The sequence below is a fragment of the Sus scrofa genome, chromosome 7 (genome assembly GCF_000003025.6).
Source record: "Sus scrofa isolate TJ Tabasco breed Duroc chromosome 7, Sscrofa11.1, whole genome shotgun sequence".
In the NCBI taxonomy this organism is placed as follows: Eukaryota; Metazoa; Chordata; class Mammalia; order Artiodactyla; family Suidae; genus Sus; species Sus scrofa.
The window spans coordinates 46,531,928-46,552,669 of record NC_010449.5 but is presented as its reverse complement, the minus strand read 5'-3'; the positions used below and the strand labels follow the sequence as shown (position 1 = coordinate 46,552,669).

The following is a 20,742-nucleotide window of genomic DNA, read 5'->3' as shown; positions in this document are numbered from 1 at the left end:
TGGGACAGTGAAGAATATCAGAAAGCTCAACATTTTTGGCAATGAAGGAGTTATCATTATAAACTACGTAAATTATAGTGTGATAAAACCGTCATTACATTTAGAAAAAAGGATCCGTACCTTTGAGAGAGGAGGGTACTCAAGCTTTGATGGGTGAGGCGATGAGCGGGCTAGCATGTGCTTCCCAGCTCCTGGGCTGTGGGGCAGGGAGCTTCCTGGAGCGGCTGTACCGGCTTACACACCTGGGGGGCTTCCAACAACAGGATGAATTCTCTCACTCTTCTGGGGCCTGAAGTCCAAAGTCAAGGTCCTGCATATTCTCAGGAGGCTCTTTGGGGAGGTGGGGGGAGAGGGTCCTTTATGCCTCTTCCAGCTTCTGGCAGCTCTAGACATCCTTCCTCTCCTTGGCTCGGGGCTGCCTCACTTTAATCTCTACCTCTTTCTTCAGATCACCTCAAGCTGTGTCTGCGTGGATTTTCTCTACTGTTCATACGAAGCTCAACTGTCATTGGACTTATGGCCCATCCGCATAACCCAGGATGCTCTCACCTCAAGTTCTTTAACTACCACCTGCAAAAACCCTTTTACTAAATATGGGCACATCAAATTCTAGGTATTTCAACATGGACCAACTTTTTTAGAGGTCACCATTCTACCCACAACAGATGAGAGATGAAAAAAAATTGTTCCTAATTGCTGAAGAAGGGGTATGAGCACATCGAGGGTTCTATACCAGCCTGTGTACTTTGCACTTGTCAGAAATTCTCCCCTTAATAACTTTAAAAAAGCTCTGTTATGTACTGAGCTGCTAGTATTTGCCAGACCATGGGGACTCGACTGAAATCAAGATCAAGGCCCAGCTACCAGGAGCTCACCGTCTATGGGAGAAATGATATAGACTTGATTATTTAATTAATTTAATTAATAAAAAATGTGTAACATCAAAATAAATGTAGGAAAAAAAAAACGCAGTATGGGGAGGAGTTCCTGTTGTGGCTCAGTGGCTAACCAATCCGACTAGGAACCATGAGGCTGGGGTTCAATCCCTGGCCTTGCTCAGTGGGCTAAGGACCTGGCAGTGCCGTGAGCTGTGGTGTATGTCGCAGATGAGTCTCAGATGTGGTGTTGCAGTGGCTGTGGTGTAGGCCAGTGGCTACAGATCCAATTAGACCCCTAGCCTGGGAACCGCCATATGCTGCAGGTGCAGCCCTAAAAAAAGACAAAACAAAACAGTATAGGGGAAACACAGCAGTAGCTCACAGTGGAGTATTTCAAACAGAACAAAGAGTCGCGCGAAGGCCCTGAGGGTAGGAAGGCTGCTCAGAGTGTGGCAGAGAGGAAAGAACATAAAAAATTGCTTTTCCAGACCTAGCAGAAAAATACAGGTTACACACTGAAGGTGAATTTCTGATAACACACTACTTTTTTCATAGAAGTATGTTTCATACAATGTTTAGGACATTCTTATAATAAGAAAAAATGATTTATTATGTGTCTGATATTCCCTCTTACTGGATGTCCTATATTTTAACTGCAACCCAATGAAAGAGAATTCCAGAGATGCTCTGCCCTTTAATGGCACCAGCTCCCTCTAGCCCCATCGTAGAGGTTTTTCATTCCCTTTGTCCTTACATCCAATTCATGAAAACCTTCCGGTAAGTTTTTTTTCGAAATGCCCTTTTTCATCGGCTGGCAGAAAAGTTCTAATCAAACTGAAATTTTGTGTCCAATCTTTAATTGCCAACCTTGAAAAAACATATGAACTAGATATACCCTCATGAGAGAATGACTTATCATTTTTTATCTTAATCTAGCACAGAACCTGTGGCCCTGGACACTGTGGGAGTGGCTTTAACCTGAGAGGCTCTCCCCTCAGAGAGGAGGAGTTATTCAGCTGCAACAACAGCTTACAAACCCCTGTGAACTGGGCATTGAGTTGCTGAGCCAAGTGGGAGACAGCCTTTCCTAAGGTAAGGTCTGATTTTATACATCTGTGTAATGTGCTCTTAGTACAAGGAAATCTCTGTTTTACACTCAGATGGTGACTTCTTGGTATGCGTGGGGGATAGTTCAAGGTGATTATTCAATCACTGTTGGAGGCATTGTTACAGAAATGGATACATGAAGAATTTAGAAAAATAAGCATGAGAATTTAGGTGTGAGAAACATTAATGTTGTGATGAGAACAGAGAATGATAGAATTTTGGCCAGTCTGAGGATATGACCAGGGTAGGAGAGAGCAGATGTTTAGGCTGAGCTTCCCATGCTCTGTGGAAGGAGTTGGCACACAGCAGGTGCAAACTGTGATGCTGAGATACTCTGCAGACTTTGGACTTTCAAAGTTAAGCTTTATTACAAGAGGACTAACTGAGTCAATGCCAGCATAACTAGATTTTACTTAATATTTTCTATAATCAGCCAGCTGGCAAGTCCCCTTCTCTCCTTGGGGATCAGCCAGCTCATGGCCAACCTTGAAATTGGCCAGAGCAGGGTTTATTGACCTTGCGCCTTTTGTCTTTTCAGGGAGGCAATTCTTGTGGGGAGCTGCCTTGACCACTGCATTTTTTTTCTTTTCTTTCATTCTTTCTCTTCTTTTGTTTTTTAAGGGCCGCACCTGCAGGATATGGGAGTTCCCTGGCTAGGAGTTAAATCAGAGCTGCAGCTGCTGGCCAACACCACAGCCACAGCAATGCCATATCTGAGCCGCATCTGTGACCTACACCATAGCTCACAGCAATGCCTGATCCCCTGACCCACTGAGCACCGCCAGGGGTTGGACCTGCATCGTCATGGGTACTAGTCGGATTCATTTTCGCTGCGCCACATCAGGAATTCCAATGCCCTTTTTTTTTTTTTTTTTTTTTTTTTTTTTTTAGTTAAAAATACTTGTTATAGAAATGTCCATTTCATTAGGCTTAGGAAATGTCCTTGACAGTAATGGTAACGGAGATATTTCCTCAAACTGGCCATCTTTACACCTCTCAGCTATCTGCAGGGATACAAGTGTTATAAGAAACCATCACTTCATGGAGTTCTCGTCGTGGCGCAGCAGGAATGAACCCGACTGGGAACCGTGAGGTTGCGGGTTCGATCCCTGGCCTCGCTCAGTGGGTTAAGGATCCGGTGTTGCCATGAGCTGTGGTGTAGGTCGCAGACGTGGCTCGGATTTGGCATTGCTGTGGCTGTGGTGTAGGCCTGCAGCTGCAGCTCCGATTAGATCCCAAGCCTGGGAAACTCCACATGCCATGAGTGTGGCCCTCAAAAGACAAAAAAAAAAAAAGAGAGAGAGAGAGAGAGAGAGAGAGAGACAGAGAGAAAGAAACCATCATTTCATCAATGCTGTGGACACTGTGAAGATGAAGAGGCTCACTTGTCTTTTCATTTCCCTGTGTACTGTCGAAAGAGCACAGTGTGTAGGTGAAGTTCCTCTCTTGCCCAGTGACAGCCCAGAGAGGAGAGTGAGGCTGCAATGGGTAGAGGAGAATTACCACATTTTACAAAATACTTTCTTCTGGGAGATTACATAGTACCACAGGCCACGGCACCAACCATGATTTACTTCCAACTCAATAGCCAATAAATGCATCTGCTAGGACAACATGGTTGATGACAAAAGCTGGATAAAATGCAGACTGACTGATGGTGGACAATCAGATGCACGTGGGAGGCAAGCCCCTCCCCCATCGGGGCACCTCTACCCCGTGGTGTGGCGCCCTCCCTCCTCACTTAGTCCTAGGCTGGATTGGCAGGACTATGACCGAACGTGTCATTTAAGCTCTGAACCTTGGTTTCATTTCCCGAAAAATGGAGATACTATCTCATGAGGCTGCTGGAGGATTAAAGATATGCTGTATCCAAAGGGTTGGTCAGGACCAATAGGTTTTCAATCAGTGTTAGTTGTCTCATCGGTCCCCGCCTAACACCCACCCATGCATCTTCACAAAGACTCAGTGCTCAGCCTGTCGAGACAATCAGATTTTACCCAGTGGAGACTGGATTATGGTTTGGTGCAATTTCCTGCAGCTGACATTTGAGGATGAGAATGTGGGCCAAGGAAGGCATCCCAGAGGCACTTCCACCTCTGCCATGAAAGAGGCAGACACTCCTCCAACCTCTTTTTGGTGTTGTTCAGTCATAAATCATAAAGCCCTTTGGCTTCTGCAGCTTTATCCTTTGTCCATTCACTCATTCACTCAGGTTGAGAGAGACCAGCAGACAGCCATCATGGCGGGGAAGCCCATTCTTCACTATTTCAATGGCCGAGGCAGAATGGAGTGTATCCGGTGGCTCCTGGCTGCAGCTGGAGTGGAGGTAGGGCCTGAGTTCCTTCATCTTAGCTGCATCTAAATTGACTGTATTGGAGTTCCTGCTGTGGCACAGTGGGGTTAAGAATCAGACCCTGGCTCGGGCGGGGGTCGCTCCAGAGGCGTAGGTTGGATCCCCAGCCAGGGCTTTGTGAGATAAAGGATCTGGGGTTGCGGCAGTAGGTCATAGAGCTGTGACTGGGATTCAGTCCCTGGCCTGGGAACTTCCGTATGCCTAAATAAATTGACTGTTTCAAAGTACTTTTCTCACACAAGCTAGGAAAATTTTCTTACTAAATACCTTGTGAAGAGTTTTGCATTAAAAAAAATTTGTTAGCAGTTCCCTGGTGGTCTAGTGTTTAAGGATCTGGTGCTGTCACTGCTGTGACTCGGGTATGACCCTGGCTCAATACTTACCCATGATGTGGGCACTGCTAAGAGAAAAAAAAGAGCTCATTAGATATAAAGAAATACAGATTTACTATTAAAATGTGCCTTATCAAACATAGTGAACAATTAAAATAAAGTTAATAATCAGTTTGTGGTTGGCCTTATTTGGATTTTGATTTTTTAACTTTCAAATATTATTTATGACATTGACCCAACAATTAGAAACATGAACATTAAATACTTCTTGATCAAAAGTAATTATTGTTAATGTGTAAGTTGGGATGAAGAATTGTGTCTACTTTAAAGATAGTTCTTGGAGGTCCTGTCGTGAAGCAGTGGAAACGAATCTGACTAGGAACCATGAGGTTGCGGATTCAATCCCTGGCCTCGCTCAGTGCATCGAGGATCCTGCTTGACTTGCGCTGTGGTGTAGGTCACAGGTTCGGCTTGGATCCCAGGTTGCTGTGGCTGTGGTGTAGGCCGGCAACTGTAGCTCCGATTAGACCCCTTGCTTGGGAATCTCCATATGCCGGGAGAGAGAATCATTATATTTTCTGTTTATTTTTGTACATACCAGGAATGTCCATAATGAAAAGAAAAATAGTAACATTAGAAAATAAATGTAATTAAACTTAAAACCTAAACCAGAAATAGGGAGAGGGGAGATGGTGACAAACTGCCCGTTAGATGTAATACATTCACTGAGCAATGATTTTCTGGGCAACCTTGAAGTGCCAGGGTCTGTGCCAGCTCCTAGCCATTCAGGGATGGACCAGACAGACACAGTCCCTGCTGTCACACACCTTACACTCCAGTGAGGATGCAGGCAAGTGGGTGATTCAAATAGGAGTGGGAGCTTCTAGAGAACAGCCAAGCATTTCACAGTGTTCAAATCATATTCACAGAGTTCAAAGGCCACATTCCCAGCAGCAAACTGCTGGGTTTCTGTGGGACTCTGTTGAGTGCTGCCCTCTACGGGTGCCACCGAGGTAAGCACTTCTCTGCCCAGGTTGGAGGACCCAGCACCTCTGTGAGGGTTTCTGGGGGGGGGGGGTCATGGAGAGGCAGGAGATGTGGTCCCTCGGGGGACAGCAGTAAAGGAGGGATCCAGGTGAGGTGGTGTCATGTGGGGTAACCTCCAGTGTGTTCCCTTAGCCTGCTAACATCCTGTTTACCTGAGCCTTGAGATTACACTATCCTGATTGCTTCATGAGGGCACAGGACATTAGCCTGGTCCTTTCTTGAGTTCACGGAGAAACAAGTACACAGAAAATCAAATTGTGCCATCCAGGCTGTTTTCCTTCCATAAATCAACAACCACCAGTTTTTGCTGTGGTCCAGCTCGGAGGTTCAAGGATGCGTCCAGAGGCCCTGGGCAGGAGGAGCTCAGCACAGGAGGCTGAAGCAGGGCAGATGCTGAGAGCATCCAGGCTCCTCCCCCAGGCCAGCCTGACTGAGGTGGGGCTGGGGGGCAGGCTGGCCAGAGGCCCTTGGTCAGGATTCTGGCTGCTCTGGGCCCAGAGGCTGAGCCTCACAACCCCAACCATCTCTGCCAGCCTCACCAGCAGCCTCTCCCACCCCCCCGCCCCCCGCTACCCTCCCACGGAGACCACCCACCACCCTTATGTTGTCTTGAACTTGGTTGCTTTATCAAATTGTTGCCCACACACCTCACTCTCTGTGTATATTCTCACTCTGTGGGATCAGGTAGATCCACAAGGAACTGTTCCAATGAGCTAGAAGCCCACCAATTCCCAAACTTTTCGCCATGAAGACCCCCTTTTCAAATATGAAATTGAACACAGGGAGGTGACAGAAGCAGAGGCCCCTGGTGGCCGGATCTTGGGGGTCACTGGCACCATGGATCCCCCATGCTGGGGGACACCCAACAGCCTGTCCTGATCTCAGAGGGACACAAAGGCTTTCCAGAGATAGTGAAGCTCCAGAACTAGAGGAACTTCCCAGCCCCTTCCCTCCAGTGACAGCCCCCTCCCTAATCACTACCTAATGGTTGACAGAGGTGGAGACGGGGTGGCGGTGAACTGAACTTTCAAAGGGATCAATCACAAGCCGCAAATCCTGGTTTATCTTGGTGGCTCTAATCTAAATTTCCAGATGGCCATGATCGCTGTCCTCTGTGCACCCTGATAAACTCTGAGATCTTACCTTCCCCGTGGTCTCTACCAGACAGGGGCCATTCTAGCTCAGGAATGCTGAATGAAATAACAAAATCTCTCTGCCGCCTTCTGCTTTTCAGTTTGAAGAGAAATTTATTAAGACTCCAGAAGACCTGGATAAGTTAACAAATGGTAAGAGCAGGAAACTAAATTCTCCTGATGGGAGGAGAATCTAGTAGAAGTCTTAAGCTGAGGTTTGAACACCAGCAATGTCTTGTGTGTGTGTGTGTGTGGTGGGAATGAGAGAGGGAGAAACATGGTTAAAGGTGGGGAGTGGGGCCCCTTGAGCAGGTTTTGCAGTTCACTCAGGACTAGGAAGGGCTGAAACTCGGAGTATTTGCTAAAGGAACCCGCCCTGGTGCCCTGTGAATGCCTTCTCTTTATTGATTCTCCCTGCCTTTTTGCACCCTGAGTGAACACTATCTGTACAGAACCCCACATCACCCTCCCACTCAAGGACAGGAAAACACATGCATTGGAGAGAAGGGGGGCGGGGGAGACACAGGCCCAGCAGGTGCCTTGAATTCTTTTCTCTGATGAGTTTGGCGAGGTAACATCCTAGCGATATTGCAGACTCAAATAACCAGGTGGAGTTGACCTAGTTGGAGTTCGGGTGAGTGTGTGAGGATGGAGACAAAGGAGAAGGGCCAGCAGCCGTGGAGTGGGGAAAGCTGGCCTCCCCTGCGCATTCTCCAGTGGTGGGACTTGAGGAGCATACAGAAAACCTGAGAACCCCATGAACGCCATGAGACTTCCTATGGGAACTTCCCATTTGACTTGACAACTAGCTGGTAGTGGAACCTCTCTTCTCTTCTTCCTACAAATTCTTGAAGACAAGACTTCCTTGGTGCCTCACTGTGTTAAAGTTCAGCGTTCTCAGTGTTGTGGCACAAGTTTGTTCCCTGGCCCTAAAACTTCCACGTGCCATGGGCCTGGCAGAAAAGGAAAAAAAAAAAAAATCCCTGAAGGCAAACCAAACACCTACAATAAAGGGACCTACTGTTGCCTGAATGGGAAATAAGAGGATAAAGGAAAAAACAGATTCAAAAATAAAAGGCAGATTGATAAGGAAAAGGATGACAGGAAGCTCAAAGCAAAGTTCTCTTTCCACTGACATGTTACCTGGCTATCATTTTTATTTCCTTTTATACCTTGAGTCATTTCAACAAGCATTTTGATGCATCAGGCATTTCACTCCACTTCTTTTCTTCTTTCACAAGATGGGAGTTTGCTGTTCCAGCAAGTGCCCATGGTTGAGATTGACGGGATGAAGCTGGTGCAGACCAGGGCCATCCTCAACTACATCGCCACCAAGTACAACCTCTACGGGAAGGACGCCAAGGAGAGAGCCCTGTACGGTATTCTCTTCACCGTGTGAAATCAGCAGTTAATGGGAACAGTTTAGGTTCTACCTAGGACTGTTTCAGGGGATTGTGACCAATAGCAGGAAGGGTCTCGGTGGGTGTAACCGAGATGCAGTACTGCAGAGACCCATGAGGGTGAGAGACGAGTCAACTTGAGTGGAATCAAGCGCTTATGTAAAAGGATGTGGTCCATGGATGCAGCACCGTGGTTTCCACACACTGATGACCTTGAAGCTGGGAGAATGATGGAACCATGACTCTGGGGACTCAGGCCCTTTTGAGTGGGACACCTGTCAACAGCTAGAGGAAAGGGACAAAGCATCTGCGTGTCTAGAAGATAAGGCACAATAAGGGGAGGATATAGAGAGTTGATTCTTAAGTTCCCCAAATTAGAAGAATGGTGACCAGGTGCCTAATTTATCAGCCCTTTACGTGGGCCAACCCCTTAGCAGGGTTACCAGAGGCTGAGCCTAAGGTGGTAGGGTTCCCTCAAGCATGTTGGTGGTACAGTCTGGCTCAGCCAGATTTATCTCTACGACTGTATCAGGAGGGTTCTCCTCTCTGCTGTGACGGGACTAAATGAAATGAAAATCACATAACAAACTGTGACAGTTACTGATAAAGTTAGGCGTGGAATTACCACATGGCTCAGGAACTCCACGATTCAAGGGATTGAAAACTACGACCACACTGATAACTGTAGACAAACATTCCTAGCAGGGTTGTTCCTAATATTCAAAAAGTGGAAACAAGACAAATGTCCACTAACTGGCGAATGGGTGGACAAAGGCTGGGACAGCCAAAGAATGGAATCCGATTTGGCCAGGAAAAGGGACGAAGCCCAGATGCATGCTACAGCGTAGATGCACCTTAAAGATATTCTCTTATGGAAAAGGAACCAGACACAGACAACACACATTGTATGATTCCACCTGTCTGACATGTGCAGGCCATTCATATTCATAAAGCCAAATGTAGTTTGATGATTGCCAGGAGCTGGAGGGAGGGAAGAATGTGGACTGCCTGAAAAAGCACTCAGCATGTCTTTCTGGAGTGATTAAAATATTTTTGGAATTGGAGTGTGATGATGGTACAAAGTTCTGTGACTTTGCCAGGAAAAAAAAAAAATCACAGAATTTTACCTTTGGTTTTTTTGCTTGTTTGTTTGTTTTGTTTTTTTTTTGTTTTTGCTTTTCAGGGCTACCCCTGTGGCATATGGAAGTTCCCAGGCTAGGGGCGAATCAGAACTACAGCTGCCGGCCTGCACCACAACCACAGCAACACAGGACCCAAGCCACCTCTGTGACCTACACCACAGCTCACAGCAACACTGGACCCTAACCCACTGAGCAAGGGCAGGCATCAAACCCGCATCCTGTAATAATCGGGTTTGTTACCACTGAGCCACAAGGGGAGCTCCGAATTTTACATTTAAAAGGGTGACATTACGCTATGTGGATTGTATTTCCATAAACTTTTATTTAAAACCATCGTGTGGGAAACCGTGTTTGGAAGAAAAACAATACAATCACCTGGAATACGCATTATAGGAAGGGTATGAAGAGTTACACTCTATCATGGGATGTTTTGGGGGGCGAGTCTTGAGAAACACCAACAAGGCTAGCATCAGGCAACAGTACTTGGAGGGGGTTCTGGGACCAGGTTCTATGGGAAAGGACTAGAGGAAGTGTTGGTACTGGGCTATTAATTGAGGTGGTGCTGATGCATCACACTAGCTGTGCACAGAACACACCATAGCAGAGATGGAAAACCCTACGTGGGGTCTCAGTGGTTACCTGCAGTGATTCCACCCATTTCTCATGCCTGTGACGCTGGACAGGTGACCAGTGTGCACTGTCCCTATATTTGGTCATGGGTGGAACAAAAGTATTAGACCTAAATCTAGCTTGATGGCTTGTTCTAGAATGAGATGTTAAAACTAGTAAAAGTCATAGCTGAAGGAGTGGCATATTAACAGTGCACCCAATGGAGGTGAATTACTTCATCACCTCCTGACGCCCCATTCTTATCTACTCTTAAACTCTAGAATCCAAGGAAGGAGATTTTTGACAATTTGGTCATTTTGCCTCACAGGATTGATATGTATACAGAAGGTGTGGCAGATTTGGGTGAAATGATCTTGCTGTTGCCACTGTGCCCACCCAATGAAAAAGATGCCAAGGTGGCCTCGATCAAAGAAAAATCGACAAACCGTTATCTTCCTGCATTTGAAAAAGTAAGTGGACCGTTCAGCATTTTGGGCACTGAGATTAGAGGACAAAGAAAAGTAGTGCGTGGCATTCCCGGGGCATTGACCTTGGCTGGCATTCCTGGGGCACTGACCTTCACCTCTGTCAGCCTTCCCAAAAGTTAATGTACCACCCTGACTCTCAGGGCATTTTATCAAAATCCTCTGTGAGGAAGAACTGAACCAGTTTTACCCAGGTTATAATTGTTCAGCAAAATTTCCGTTTACTGGGGCTCAGTCTGGAATTCTCTGCTCAGTGGAATAAAGTTCATGGTTCTACTTAGAGCTTGGGCTGGGGAAGCTCCGAGAGCCACACTGGAGCCTGGAAGAGATGGATCCTTTACAACACAGTGCAGGGGCTTTTCATCCAAGACAGGCACGATGAATGAAACACATCAGAGAATATTCTGATACCATGGACAGGGAGACAGGAGACCAGGTACCCATCAGGAGAATGCTGTAGCGTTTCGGGGATGGAGGGGATGAGGGCAGAGATGCAGAGATGGGGGTGGTGGGGTGGAGAGACAGAGGAAAAGCTGTTCAAGAAAACAGAAGCTACCAATTGGGATACGGTTCTCAGACTTTCAAAGGGAGTTGTACAAAACCAAGGAAGTCATGTCCCATCATTATATGAGGTATAAATATGAATGTTTCTCTTGGAAGGTAAGAGGAGAACAGTTCAAGAGCAAAACCATCTAACATCATGCTAAACAAAAATCATACAGCAAAACAACAACAACAACCAAAACCCCAAACCACCAAAAATGTTGTCAGAGTTACAAGAAGCTTACAGAGAAACAAAAGGATTAAGAAGTTTATCATTCATTCATTAAGAAGAAGTTTAAATCATTCATTCATTAAGTTAGCAAGTGTTAACTCATTGTTTATGTGTCTGGTCCTATTCAAGGAGTCAAATATCAGGAAATACACTCTCCTGACGCTCATAGTTTGTGCACATTCATACGACGGAAACAGGATGGAAATCTATAGTTACTGCAGTTTCAGTACATTCATATCGTGAAATCAAAGGCCCCCATGATGACATAGATGAAAAGTGCATATTACAATATAACATTTGATGTTTCATTTTGGTTTTTAATTTCTTACCCATACCTCTACCTGGATATATAGTCTGGTAGGGTATTTGCCAAAACGTTAACATCTTCAGTGGTGGTGCCATGGGAGATTTTTTTTCTCCCTCTGGGATTTTCATATTGTTGCAATATTTTAAATAAGCATCGCATGTTTCTCCCGTATGTCTTAGTGGAAAGCTCAACATACAAAAAAAATTGGAAGAGATGTACAGTGAACTCAGCACCTAGATTCAAAAATTCACATTTTATTATTACATTTGCTTCATCACATTTCTCCCCATCCTTCTTTCCTCCAATCAAACATGCTATTTGCTTCTGTATTTCAAAGTAAGTTGCAGACATTAAACGCAGTCACCCCTAGGCAGCTCAGCATGCAGTGGTAATGTTTTCCACACTGTTACGGACAGACACGGGTGGCATAGGAGTCAGAGCCGATGTGGGCAGAGGGGTGGGAGTTCAAGTCGATGCAGATTGATTTCAGGTCCCAGAGAGAGAGGCCAGGAAATAAGGAGAGCAGACAAGAGAAGAAATGTGGACTCGGCAATAGTTAGTAGGCTTGTAGGAGGCTGCCATAAATACGGAATCACTGCCCGAGGGAGGGAGAGAGACAGAGACACAGGCAGAGGCAGAGGCAGAGGCAGAGACAGAGATGAAGGGTCAGGACATGAAGCTCAGGGCTGCACACTCCAGGGTGTGGGGACAACAGAACCCAGTGCAGAGGGGGCTGAGCCCTGGACCCCGAGGAAGAAGCAAGGAAGGCGGCCACAGGGAGCCAGGGGGCAGAAGGAAATGGAGGCCTGGCTCCCCTGAGGACTGAGGAGGGGACAGCAGGAACCCCCCAGGACCCTGTCAAGGAGTCGGGGGAGAGCAGAAGGTGTGAGGGTCCACGCCTGCCCAGTGAGGGCAGAGGGGACCTGGGCTGGGGGGCGGTGGGCAGGAGCAGCGCCCAGCCTGTGCTCCCGGACCTGTGCTCCTGGGCTGACCCCTCCCTCCGCCAGGTGTTGAAGAGCCATGGACAAGACTACCTTGTGGGCAACAAGCTGAGCAGGGCTGACATCCAGCTGGTTGAACTTCTCTACTACGTGGAAGAGCTGGACCCCAGCCTGCTGGCCAACTTCCCTCTGCTGAAGGTGAGCTCTGTCAGCCTGGGGCTGGCCCCCACCTCCCCCCTGGGATCTGCTGTCTGGACTCTGGGGCTCCCATGGCAGGGTCCCCATCACTGTGCAGGCCTCCTGCCCCCAGGTCTCCAACCTCAGCTCTGAGGCCCTGGTCTGGGGCCTGGAAAGATCTGGTCACACCCAGGACATTGGGGGTCGAGGCTGCCCTCGGGAGGGGGACTCGCCTCTTCCAAGCAGAGAGGCCAGGGCTGGGTGTCCCCTGGCCCCTGGTCCGTGACACTCTCTGTCCTCATTCCTCTTTGCTGCCCTTTAGCCCAGGGGCGTCCTCCTCTTTCCCACCTGCGTCTGTCTGAGCGGCTCCCGCCATCCAGTTCCTCCCTCAGCTCCTGTTCCTTGTCTCCCACGCTGGCTTCTCTCTCCCCGTCTCCCTCTCTCTGAGCGCACAGTGGTTTGGACAGGCCTGTGCTTCACCTTTTCTGATTTCTGTCTTGAGTTCCAGCCCAATTAATTGCCCTCTCTCTTCTGTCTTGAGATCTGGGGGCCGTTCCCGGTTGACGTCTGGGACCCAGGACTCTTCCTGGTCCTGCACGAGACAGTGACTCTGCAGGGTGTCTGTGTGGGAGGAAGATGGGGAGACGTGAGCTGAATGCAGTGTGACCCTAGACGTCTCTGGGGGAGAACGCTACAGCGCTGTCACCCTCGTGTCTCCGTGGGTGTCTGTGTCCAGCCTCCTCCTGGTGCTGAGGGAGGGGCCTTGGCTGGTCCTGGTCTTGGGGGGGGAGGGGTCTCCATGTCCCTGGCTTGTGCCAGTGACAGGCTGGTCCTGGGCTGCACTGTGAGCTGTGCTCTTGTGCATTGCAGGCCCTGAAAACCAGAGTCAGCAACCTCCCCACGGTGAAGAAGTTTCTGCAGCCTGGCAGCCAGAGGAAGCCTCCCATGGATGAGAAAAAATTAGAAGAAGCCAAGAATATTTTCCGGATTAAATAAAGCCGGCTGAGTGTCCCAGGACACCCAGGACCAATCTTCTGAAAGTTGCTATCAATCAACTGCTTGACCTAAATGTAGATCCCAGTTATCGTCAGTCTAATAAATGTTTCCACAGTGTAAGTGTTCATTTCATTAGAATTCAGATTTAGATGCAAAACAATCAATTTTGTTTTGTTCGCACGCAATATCATGATCTTCTCCCGGAATGTACCTGAGACTTAAACATAATTAAACGAGGCAAAACCATCACGGAGTCCTTGATTTGTTCCCCAAACCGTCATACAACTACTCTCATTATCAAAAAGATTTAAGCCAAAACTCTCATAGGACAGTCTTGGTGACACAAAAGTAGTCTTTCCTTTTTGTATTTTGCTGACCCACAACCGAAAAACTTATTTTTCCTCTTTTTTTTCTTTTTAAGAGAACACTTTTCCTTCAGATAACCAACGCTTTTTTCCTATTCCGTTTCGAAACTAACATTTATTTTATATCTGACATGGAACATTTGAGTGTTCTGGGAGCATGGTAACTGTTGATGAAGAAGCCAGATATAGTTTCTGTCCTCAAAGAGGTTCCTCTAGTGAGAGAAGCAGCAAAATGGGTAATTTCTAATCCTAAATCATGCCTACCTTGTGTGTGGTGTTCCTAGAGCTGCTGTTATAAATGACCACAGGTTAGTGGTTAAACACAATGGAAACTTAATTTCCTCAGAGTTCTGTAGGCTCTTCCATTGAAATTTCCCCTTTTAGGAAAGGATTCTTCCTCACCTCTTCCTAGCATCTCGTGGTTGCTGTCCATCCTTGGCCATCCTTAGCTTATAGATGCACAACTCCCATCTCTGCCTCAGTCTGTCACATGGTTTCCTTTCTGGTGCCTCTACCCAAATTTCTCTATTCTCCTAAGGACACCAGCAATCAGATTTGGGCCCACCTCAATCCAGTAGGGCCCCATCTTAAATTGAGGATGTCTGCAAAGACCCCGTTTCCAGATTAAAGTTACCCTCATGGGTACCCGGGGTTAGGAATTCAACATACCCTTCAGCAGGGAACACGATTTCCTTACAATCCATGAGCTAGGGGGTGAGAGAATGCTGAGCAAGACCAGAATCACGCCACCACTGCTGGAATCTGTGGGTCAGCTTCTCACAAAGGAGAGTCAGGTCTGAAGGGAGATTTGAAGGAGAAACAAATTCCAGGTAGTGAAGTGGAGGGTGTGTCGGGTCTTCGGTGGGGCAGCAGGGATGTGACCGGGGAGGAGGTCGGCAGAGAGGCTGCACGGTGTGTCAGGTGTATCTGAAGAAGACGAAGCCGTGGATGTGGGCGGGGCGTGAAAGCACAAGGTGGGAGGGGCCATGAGGTGAGACCAGGGATTGGGTCCAGCGTCAGGAGGACTTTGATGGCCTTGGCAAGAAGTTTGGGGGTTGTCCTTAGGAAAACAGGGAGTCACCGAAGTGCAGCCATGCACCCTGCTTTACCAGCCTGTTGTACATCTCATCAAACCATGTCTTCCTATTTTTTAAAGAGTTTTATTTTTTCCATTATAGTTGATTTACAGCATTCTGTCAATTTTCAATTTCCACTGTACTTATATCTGGAATCTAATATACGGCACAAATCACCTCTTGTAGGCTAGGGGTCCAATCACCAGAGCTACAGCTGCCAGCCTATGCCACAGGCGCAGCCACGCAGAATCCGAGCTGTGCCTGCAACCACAGCTCACAGCAGTACCGGATCCACTGAGCAAGGCCAGGGATGGAACCCGCAACCCCATGGTTCCTAGTCCGATTCGTTTCTGCTGCGCCACAGCGGGAACTTACCAATCACGTCTTTAAATACTCAAGTACTCAGGCTTGCATCTCAGAATAGCAAGACCACACTCCCCACCCAGTCTGTTTCCCACGTTAAATTTGGGGCTTATCGGTTCAAGAAGTCAGGCAGTCCTGGGACCCATAGAAAGTCCCATCAGTCAGTCCTCTGCTGGGACACCCGTTTTTGCTGCCCTCTTCGCCCTCTGGAGTCCTGTGGTCCCACAGACTTCCTGAATCGAGGAAGTTGGCTCCACACTGGCCATCAGTCCTTGGGCTCCACCACTGCAGAGGGAAGGAAGGGAAGGCTGTCACCCAGGCTTGGGACCTCCAGTGATAGATGGAGATACAGAGTCATTTCCCCCTGGAGTCACTGTTCAGGAGGGTCTGGGACAGTGATTTCTAGCCTCAGCCACCTACTCAGCCGGTTTCTCCTGGCTTCCCCTCCACCATCCCCCCGCCCTCCCCCCCCATCCTCTCGCCCCACCGGGGGAAATCTGGGATCCATGGGGTTGAGCCCAGGGCCTTAGTCCTGACTGCCCATTTTCACAGGGTAAACTTCCCACTGTTGAGCGGGGGCAGCAGACAGAGGCACGGAACTTTTCTGTCCTTCATTGTTAGGCCAGCTCAGCCCAAGTTGTGCAGAGCTTTCCTTCCGGGAGCCTTCCAGGCCCTCTGCACACTTGCCTGCTCTCTCTCTACCTCTGACTCCTCAACAAGTCCTTGCAAGGAGGAGAGGCCTTTGTTTTCCATCCCTCCAGCAATACATTCTTATACCCTTGCTCTAAACAGAGGTTCTCCACCTCCTCACACCTGGCCTTCTCCAGGTCATACTACATATTTTATCATCCCTTTTTATTAGCCTGAAGTGAACTTCATTGGACTGACTCAATGTGGCTGGTGCTGTGAATACAGAAAGAATAATATCAGCTTAACCCAAAAAGGGTGCCTGGGAAGGGGGGAGTGGTGCATCTGAAGTTTGGGGTTATCAGATGCAAATTATTATGTATAAGATGGATAAACAACAAGGTCCTATCTTATAGCACAGGGAATTGTATTCAATATCCTGTGATAACCATAATGGAAAGGAATATGAAAAAGGAATGTGTGTATATATGCATAACTGAGTTGCTTTGCTGTACAGCAGAAATTAACACATTATAAATTAACTATACTTCAGTTTTTTTAAGTAAGGGTGGCTGGGGAGAGTTTAATGAAATGCCCATTTACAAAGCTGGGGGTGGGATTAAGATACTGCAAGAGAAGTTGATGCATCTGGGGCCTTTGCCTGACCGGCACACCTGCCCCCCCCCCCATAGGACAAAGGCAGAAAGCAGTAGAGGACCTAGGAATGCATGGGTGCAGGAAAGGGCCACTTGGACAGGAGCTGATGACCTTTCTAGAGCAAGGCATCCCCTGCTAGCTCAAACAGTCCAGAATATTTAAACAGTATAAAAAGGTCACAGATGATGGGAATTATCACAACGATTTGTGACTGGTCTGCACTGTAACTTTATCCATTTTTATGCTCTCCATGGTTTAGTTAGAAAACAAAGGGAAATTTATTTTTTAATTTTTGGCATGTAAACTGATTTATATATTAATTTATATTTACTATACCAAATGTTAAATATTTTGAATACCACTCCTGGGGAATCCGTGACACAAACACATAAAGATATTTGTTACAAAGTAATTTTCAGTGGAGTTGATCCCTACACCATCCACCATTTTCATGGAGAGATTTTACATATACATACACACACACACATACACATACATACATACATATATACGTAAGTAGATTTCTCCAACTGTCCTGGAAGGATTGGGTCAGGATTTGAGCTAGCATATAGAGCAACTTGCCAATTTTCCAAACTCTTCTTGAAGAACAAATCTGTATCAGAAACATTCTGCCAACCAGCGCTGCTCAGACAAGGCAGCTGTGTATCGGCACAATATTAATCTCTGTTGACCGATCCATCTTGCCTCCTACCTGCTCTCCACAACATTTGTTCAGCTCTCCTTTGCACACAACAGCTATGTTTGAATATGATGTCCTTTGAGACTTTCGACATAGTTGTGACATTCTAAGTCCACAGGCCAGATTTCCAGGAGAAAAAAAAATATTTAGACTCTGACTCAGGAATTGATAAAAATCTTCTTAGGGATTATGGTTCCAATAAATGATATGTAAAGGACTTTATTCATTGTTTTAGTCCATAAATGTTTACTGAGCCCTGCATTTATTTTGGGCCCTGCATTTTTTTTTTTTTTTGGACTTTTTGCCATTTCTTGGGCCGCTACCTCGGCATATGGAGGTTCCCAGGCTAGGGGTCTAATCGGAGCCACAGCAACTCGGGATCCGAGCCGCGTCTGCAACCTACACCACAGCTCACGGCAATGCCAGATCGTTAACCCACTGAGCAAGGGCAGGGATCGAACCCACAACCTCATGGTTCCCAGTTGGATTCACTAACCACTGCGCCATGACAGGAACTCCTGGGCCCTGCATTTTTTTAGGCACAGAGGATGCCATGGTACTTATAAGAGCATTTTCCTGCTCAGACAATGGGTAAATAAACCCATTTTAAAAGTTAGTTATGGAAGTTCCCTGGTGGCCTAGCAGTTAATGATCACTGCTGTGACTCACATCCTTGCTATGGTGCAGGTTCAATCCCTGGCCTGGAAACTTCCTCATGCCATGGGCACAGCCAAAAAAAAAAAAAAGGTAGTTATGAAGTTAGTTATGGTTAATGATGAATGTTATGAAGAAAAAGAAAGTGTGGTGGGTGGTGCCAGCATGAGAAGACCCAGGGTAACAGGCTCTGAACCAGAGGGACCAGGGAGGGCAAGGGCCTTGGTCAGGAACAACTTTTTATTTCAGGCACCTTGGGCAGGCAAGTGCCGAGGGAGTGTGATGAGGACATATAAAGGACGAGGTCAGAGAGCAGGCATGGGTGTATCAGCTGCCGTGTAACAAATCACCCCACAGTTCAGTGACATACAGCAACAAATATTTATGATTTGAGACCATTTCTGAGGGTCAGAGAATCGGTAGCAACTTAGCTGAGTGGTTCTGGGGCGGGACCTCCCAGGAGGCTGCAGTCAAGCCCTCAGCAGGGGTTGCATTCATCTGAAAATTTGACCAGGGATGAGGATCCAATGCCAAGATGGGGCACTCACATGGCAGAGGCCTCCATTCTTGTTTGCTTCCTCACAGGGCTGCCTGAGTGTCCTCATGACAGATCTGTTAATTTTCCCCCGAGCAAGCAGACCGGGAGAGAGCAGGACGGAAACAGCAATATCTTTTATGACCTAGCTTCCGATGACAGTGGTAGCTTGAGGAGAGCATCTAGGATGAGGGACAAGGGAGGGAGCCAGCCAAGAAGTCTGATAAAGAAGCATCTGTGAAGCAGGGGAGAGCCAGGAAGTGTGGCATCCCAAAGCCAAGAAACTGAAGAGTGAACGCAGAATTAGGTGACATGAGGCCACTGCTGGCCTTCGGAGAGCCAGTGGGGTGGGTTCTCGTGGAAAGGAAGATGTAGAGACAGCCGCTACCGATAGTCCTTTTGAGAAGGTTTGCTCCTAAAAAAGGCAGATGAGTGGGACTGGAGACTTCATCTGCAGCCCAGGAAAGAAAGGAAAACTAAGTAGGTTGGGCTCCGTTACATTTGTCATTGTGGGAAGTCAGCCAAGAATGGCCAGCGGAGGTGAGTACCACAGCTACAGAGCACCGACAGCACCAAGTCCTTGGTCCCCAGGGAATGAACGGGCGCCATCTAGTGCTCAGCTCCAGAGACTGACCTTGGGCAGCAAAGGCAGCACCTGGCAGGACAAACCGGATAAACCCCAAGAGTGTCAGGACCCTGACCCCACACTCTCTACACTCATTTACTTCTGATCTTGATCCCTGCCCCACCCTCTCTGCCAGTCTGTCAGCATCTCTTTGTCCTGATGCCTTCCCTGATGAACTCAGCAAACACTGGACAGTCCAGTAAGGCGTCCCTCTAGATATGATGTTTCTTTCTGTTCTGTTCATTCTGTTCCTGTGTCCTCAGGTTCTAGTTTCCTCATCCCCACACTGGGGAATATGTGGTCCATAGTCCTGGAGAAGCATCTCCTGCACAGTAGGGAGGTGGCTATTAGGCATTGAAGGTGGAAGCCAGGCACCATGCCCCTGACATAAGGATTGCTAGAGCTGATTGAAATTCTGTTATTTCACCATCCTGACCCTGCTGTTTTGCCTCAAGATCTGGCCAGACTTTTTCTGAGGTTGCCCTTCACATGCGTTGCTCCAGTATTGCTGTGTGAAAATGAGGAAGGAGGAATCCAACATGAAAACTTAGGAACCATGGAGTTCCCTGGTGGCGTAGCCGGTTAAGGCTCCAGCATTGTCACTGCTGCGGCGGGCGTTTGATCCCTAGCCCCTGAACTTCCTCATGTTGCCCGTCAGCCAAAAAACAAAAACAAAAACAAAAATCTTAGCAACCATCATAACCTCCATACATCAAATCTTCTCTATTTTAGATGACTAATGGGGGACCAGAGAGGTTGGGATGTGTCCAGGATCACATGTAGGGTCAATAATAACATCAGCCTAGAGGCCAGGTTCCCTGAATCACAGACCAAAGCCTTTCTCACTTATCGATTTATTCAGGAGACATTTTTTAAGTCCTCATATGAAATGTCACCCTGGTACAACAACAACAAGATGGCCAAAGGACTTTGACCTCAAGGAAGTTACATTTGCTACATTTTAGTGGAAGGAGATAGGCCACAAACACACAAATAAACATATATCACAGTTGTTTTCTGTGATAAACATATAAAGAAAATTAAACAGAGACTATAAGAGACCATATAGAGACTAACTGGGTGGTAAGGTGAGGGGAGAGATCTGCTTTATTTTTTCAAAGTGCGTAAAATGAGTATTTAAAGTGGTGCGTTTTTGTTTGTTTGTTTTTTGTCTTTTGTCTTTTTGGGGCCACACCCATGGCACATGGAGGTTCCCAGGCCAGGGGTCAAATCAGAGCTATAGCTGCCAGCCTATGCCACAGCCACAGCAATGCGGGGTCTGGGTCGTGTCTGCGACCTACACCACAGCTCACAGCAATGCCAGATCCTTAACCCACTGAGCAAGGCCAGGGATCAAACCCACAACCTCTTGGTTCCTAATCGGATTCGTTTCCACTGCACCACGGCAGGAACTCCAAGAGCTCTACTTTTGATGGATATAGAGTAGAGCCCATTACG

General features: G+C 47.3%; 1 protein-coding gene across 1 annotated transcript; it reads left to right on the top strand.

Annotated features, from left to right (window-relative positions):
• Nucleotides 1,889-13,927, top strand: GSTA1 (glutathione S-transferase alpha 1). Its single transcript, NM_214389.2, has 7 exons — nucleotides 1,889-1,970; nucleotides 4,198-4,311; nucleotides 6,952-7,003; nucleotides 8,092-8,224; nucleotides 10,330-10,471; nucleotides 12,576-12,707; nucleotides 13,557-13,927. The coding sequence occupies exons 2-7, from the start codon at nucleotides 4,225-4,227 to the stop codon at nucleotides 13,680-13,682; spliced, it is 672 nt and encodes a 223-aa protein (NP_999554.2). The 5' UTR covers nucleotides 1,889-1,970; nucleotides 4,198-4,224; the 3' UTR covers nucleotides 13,683-13,927.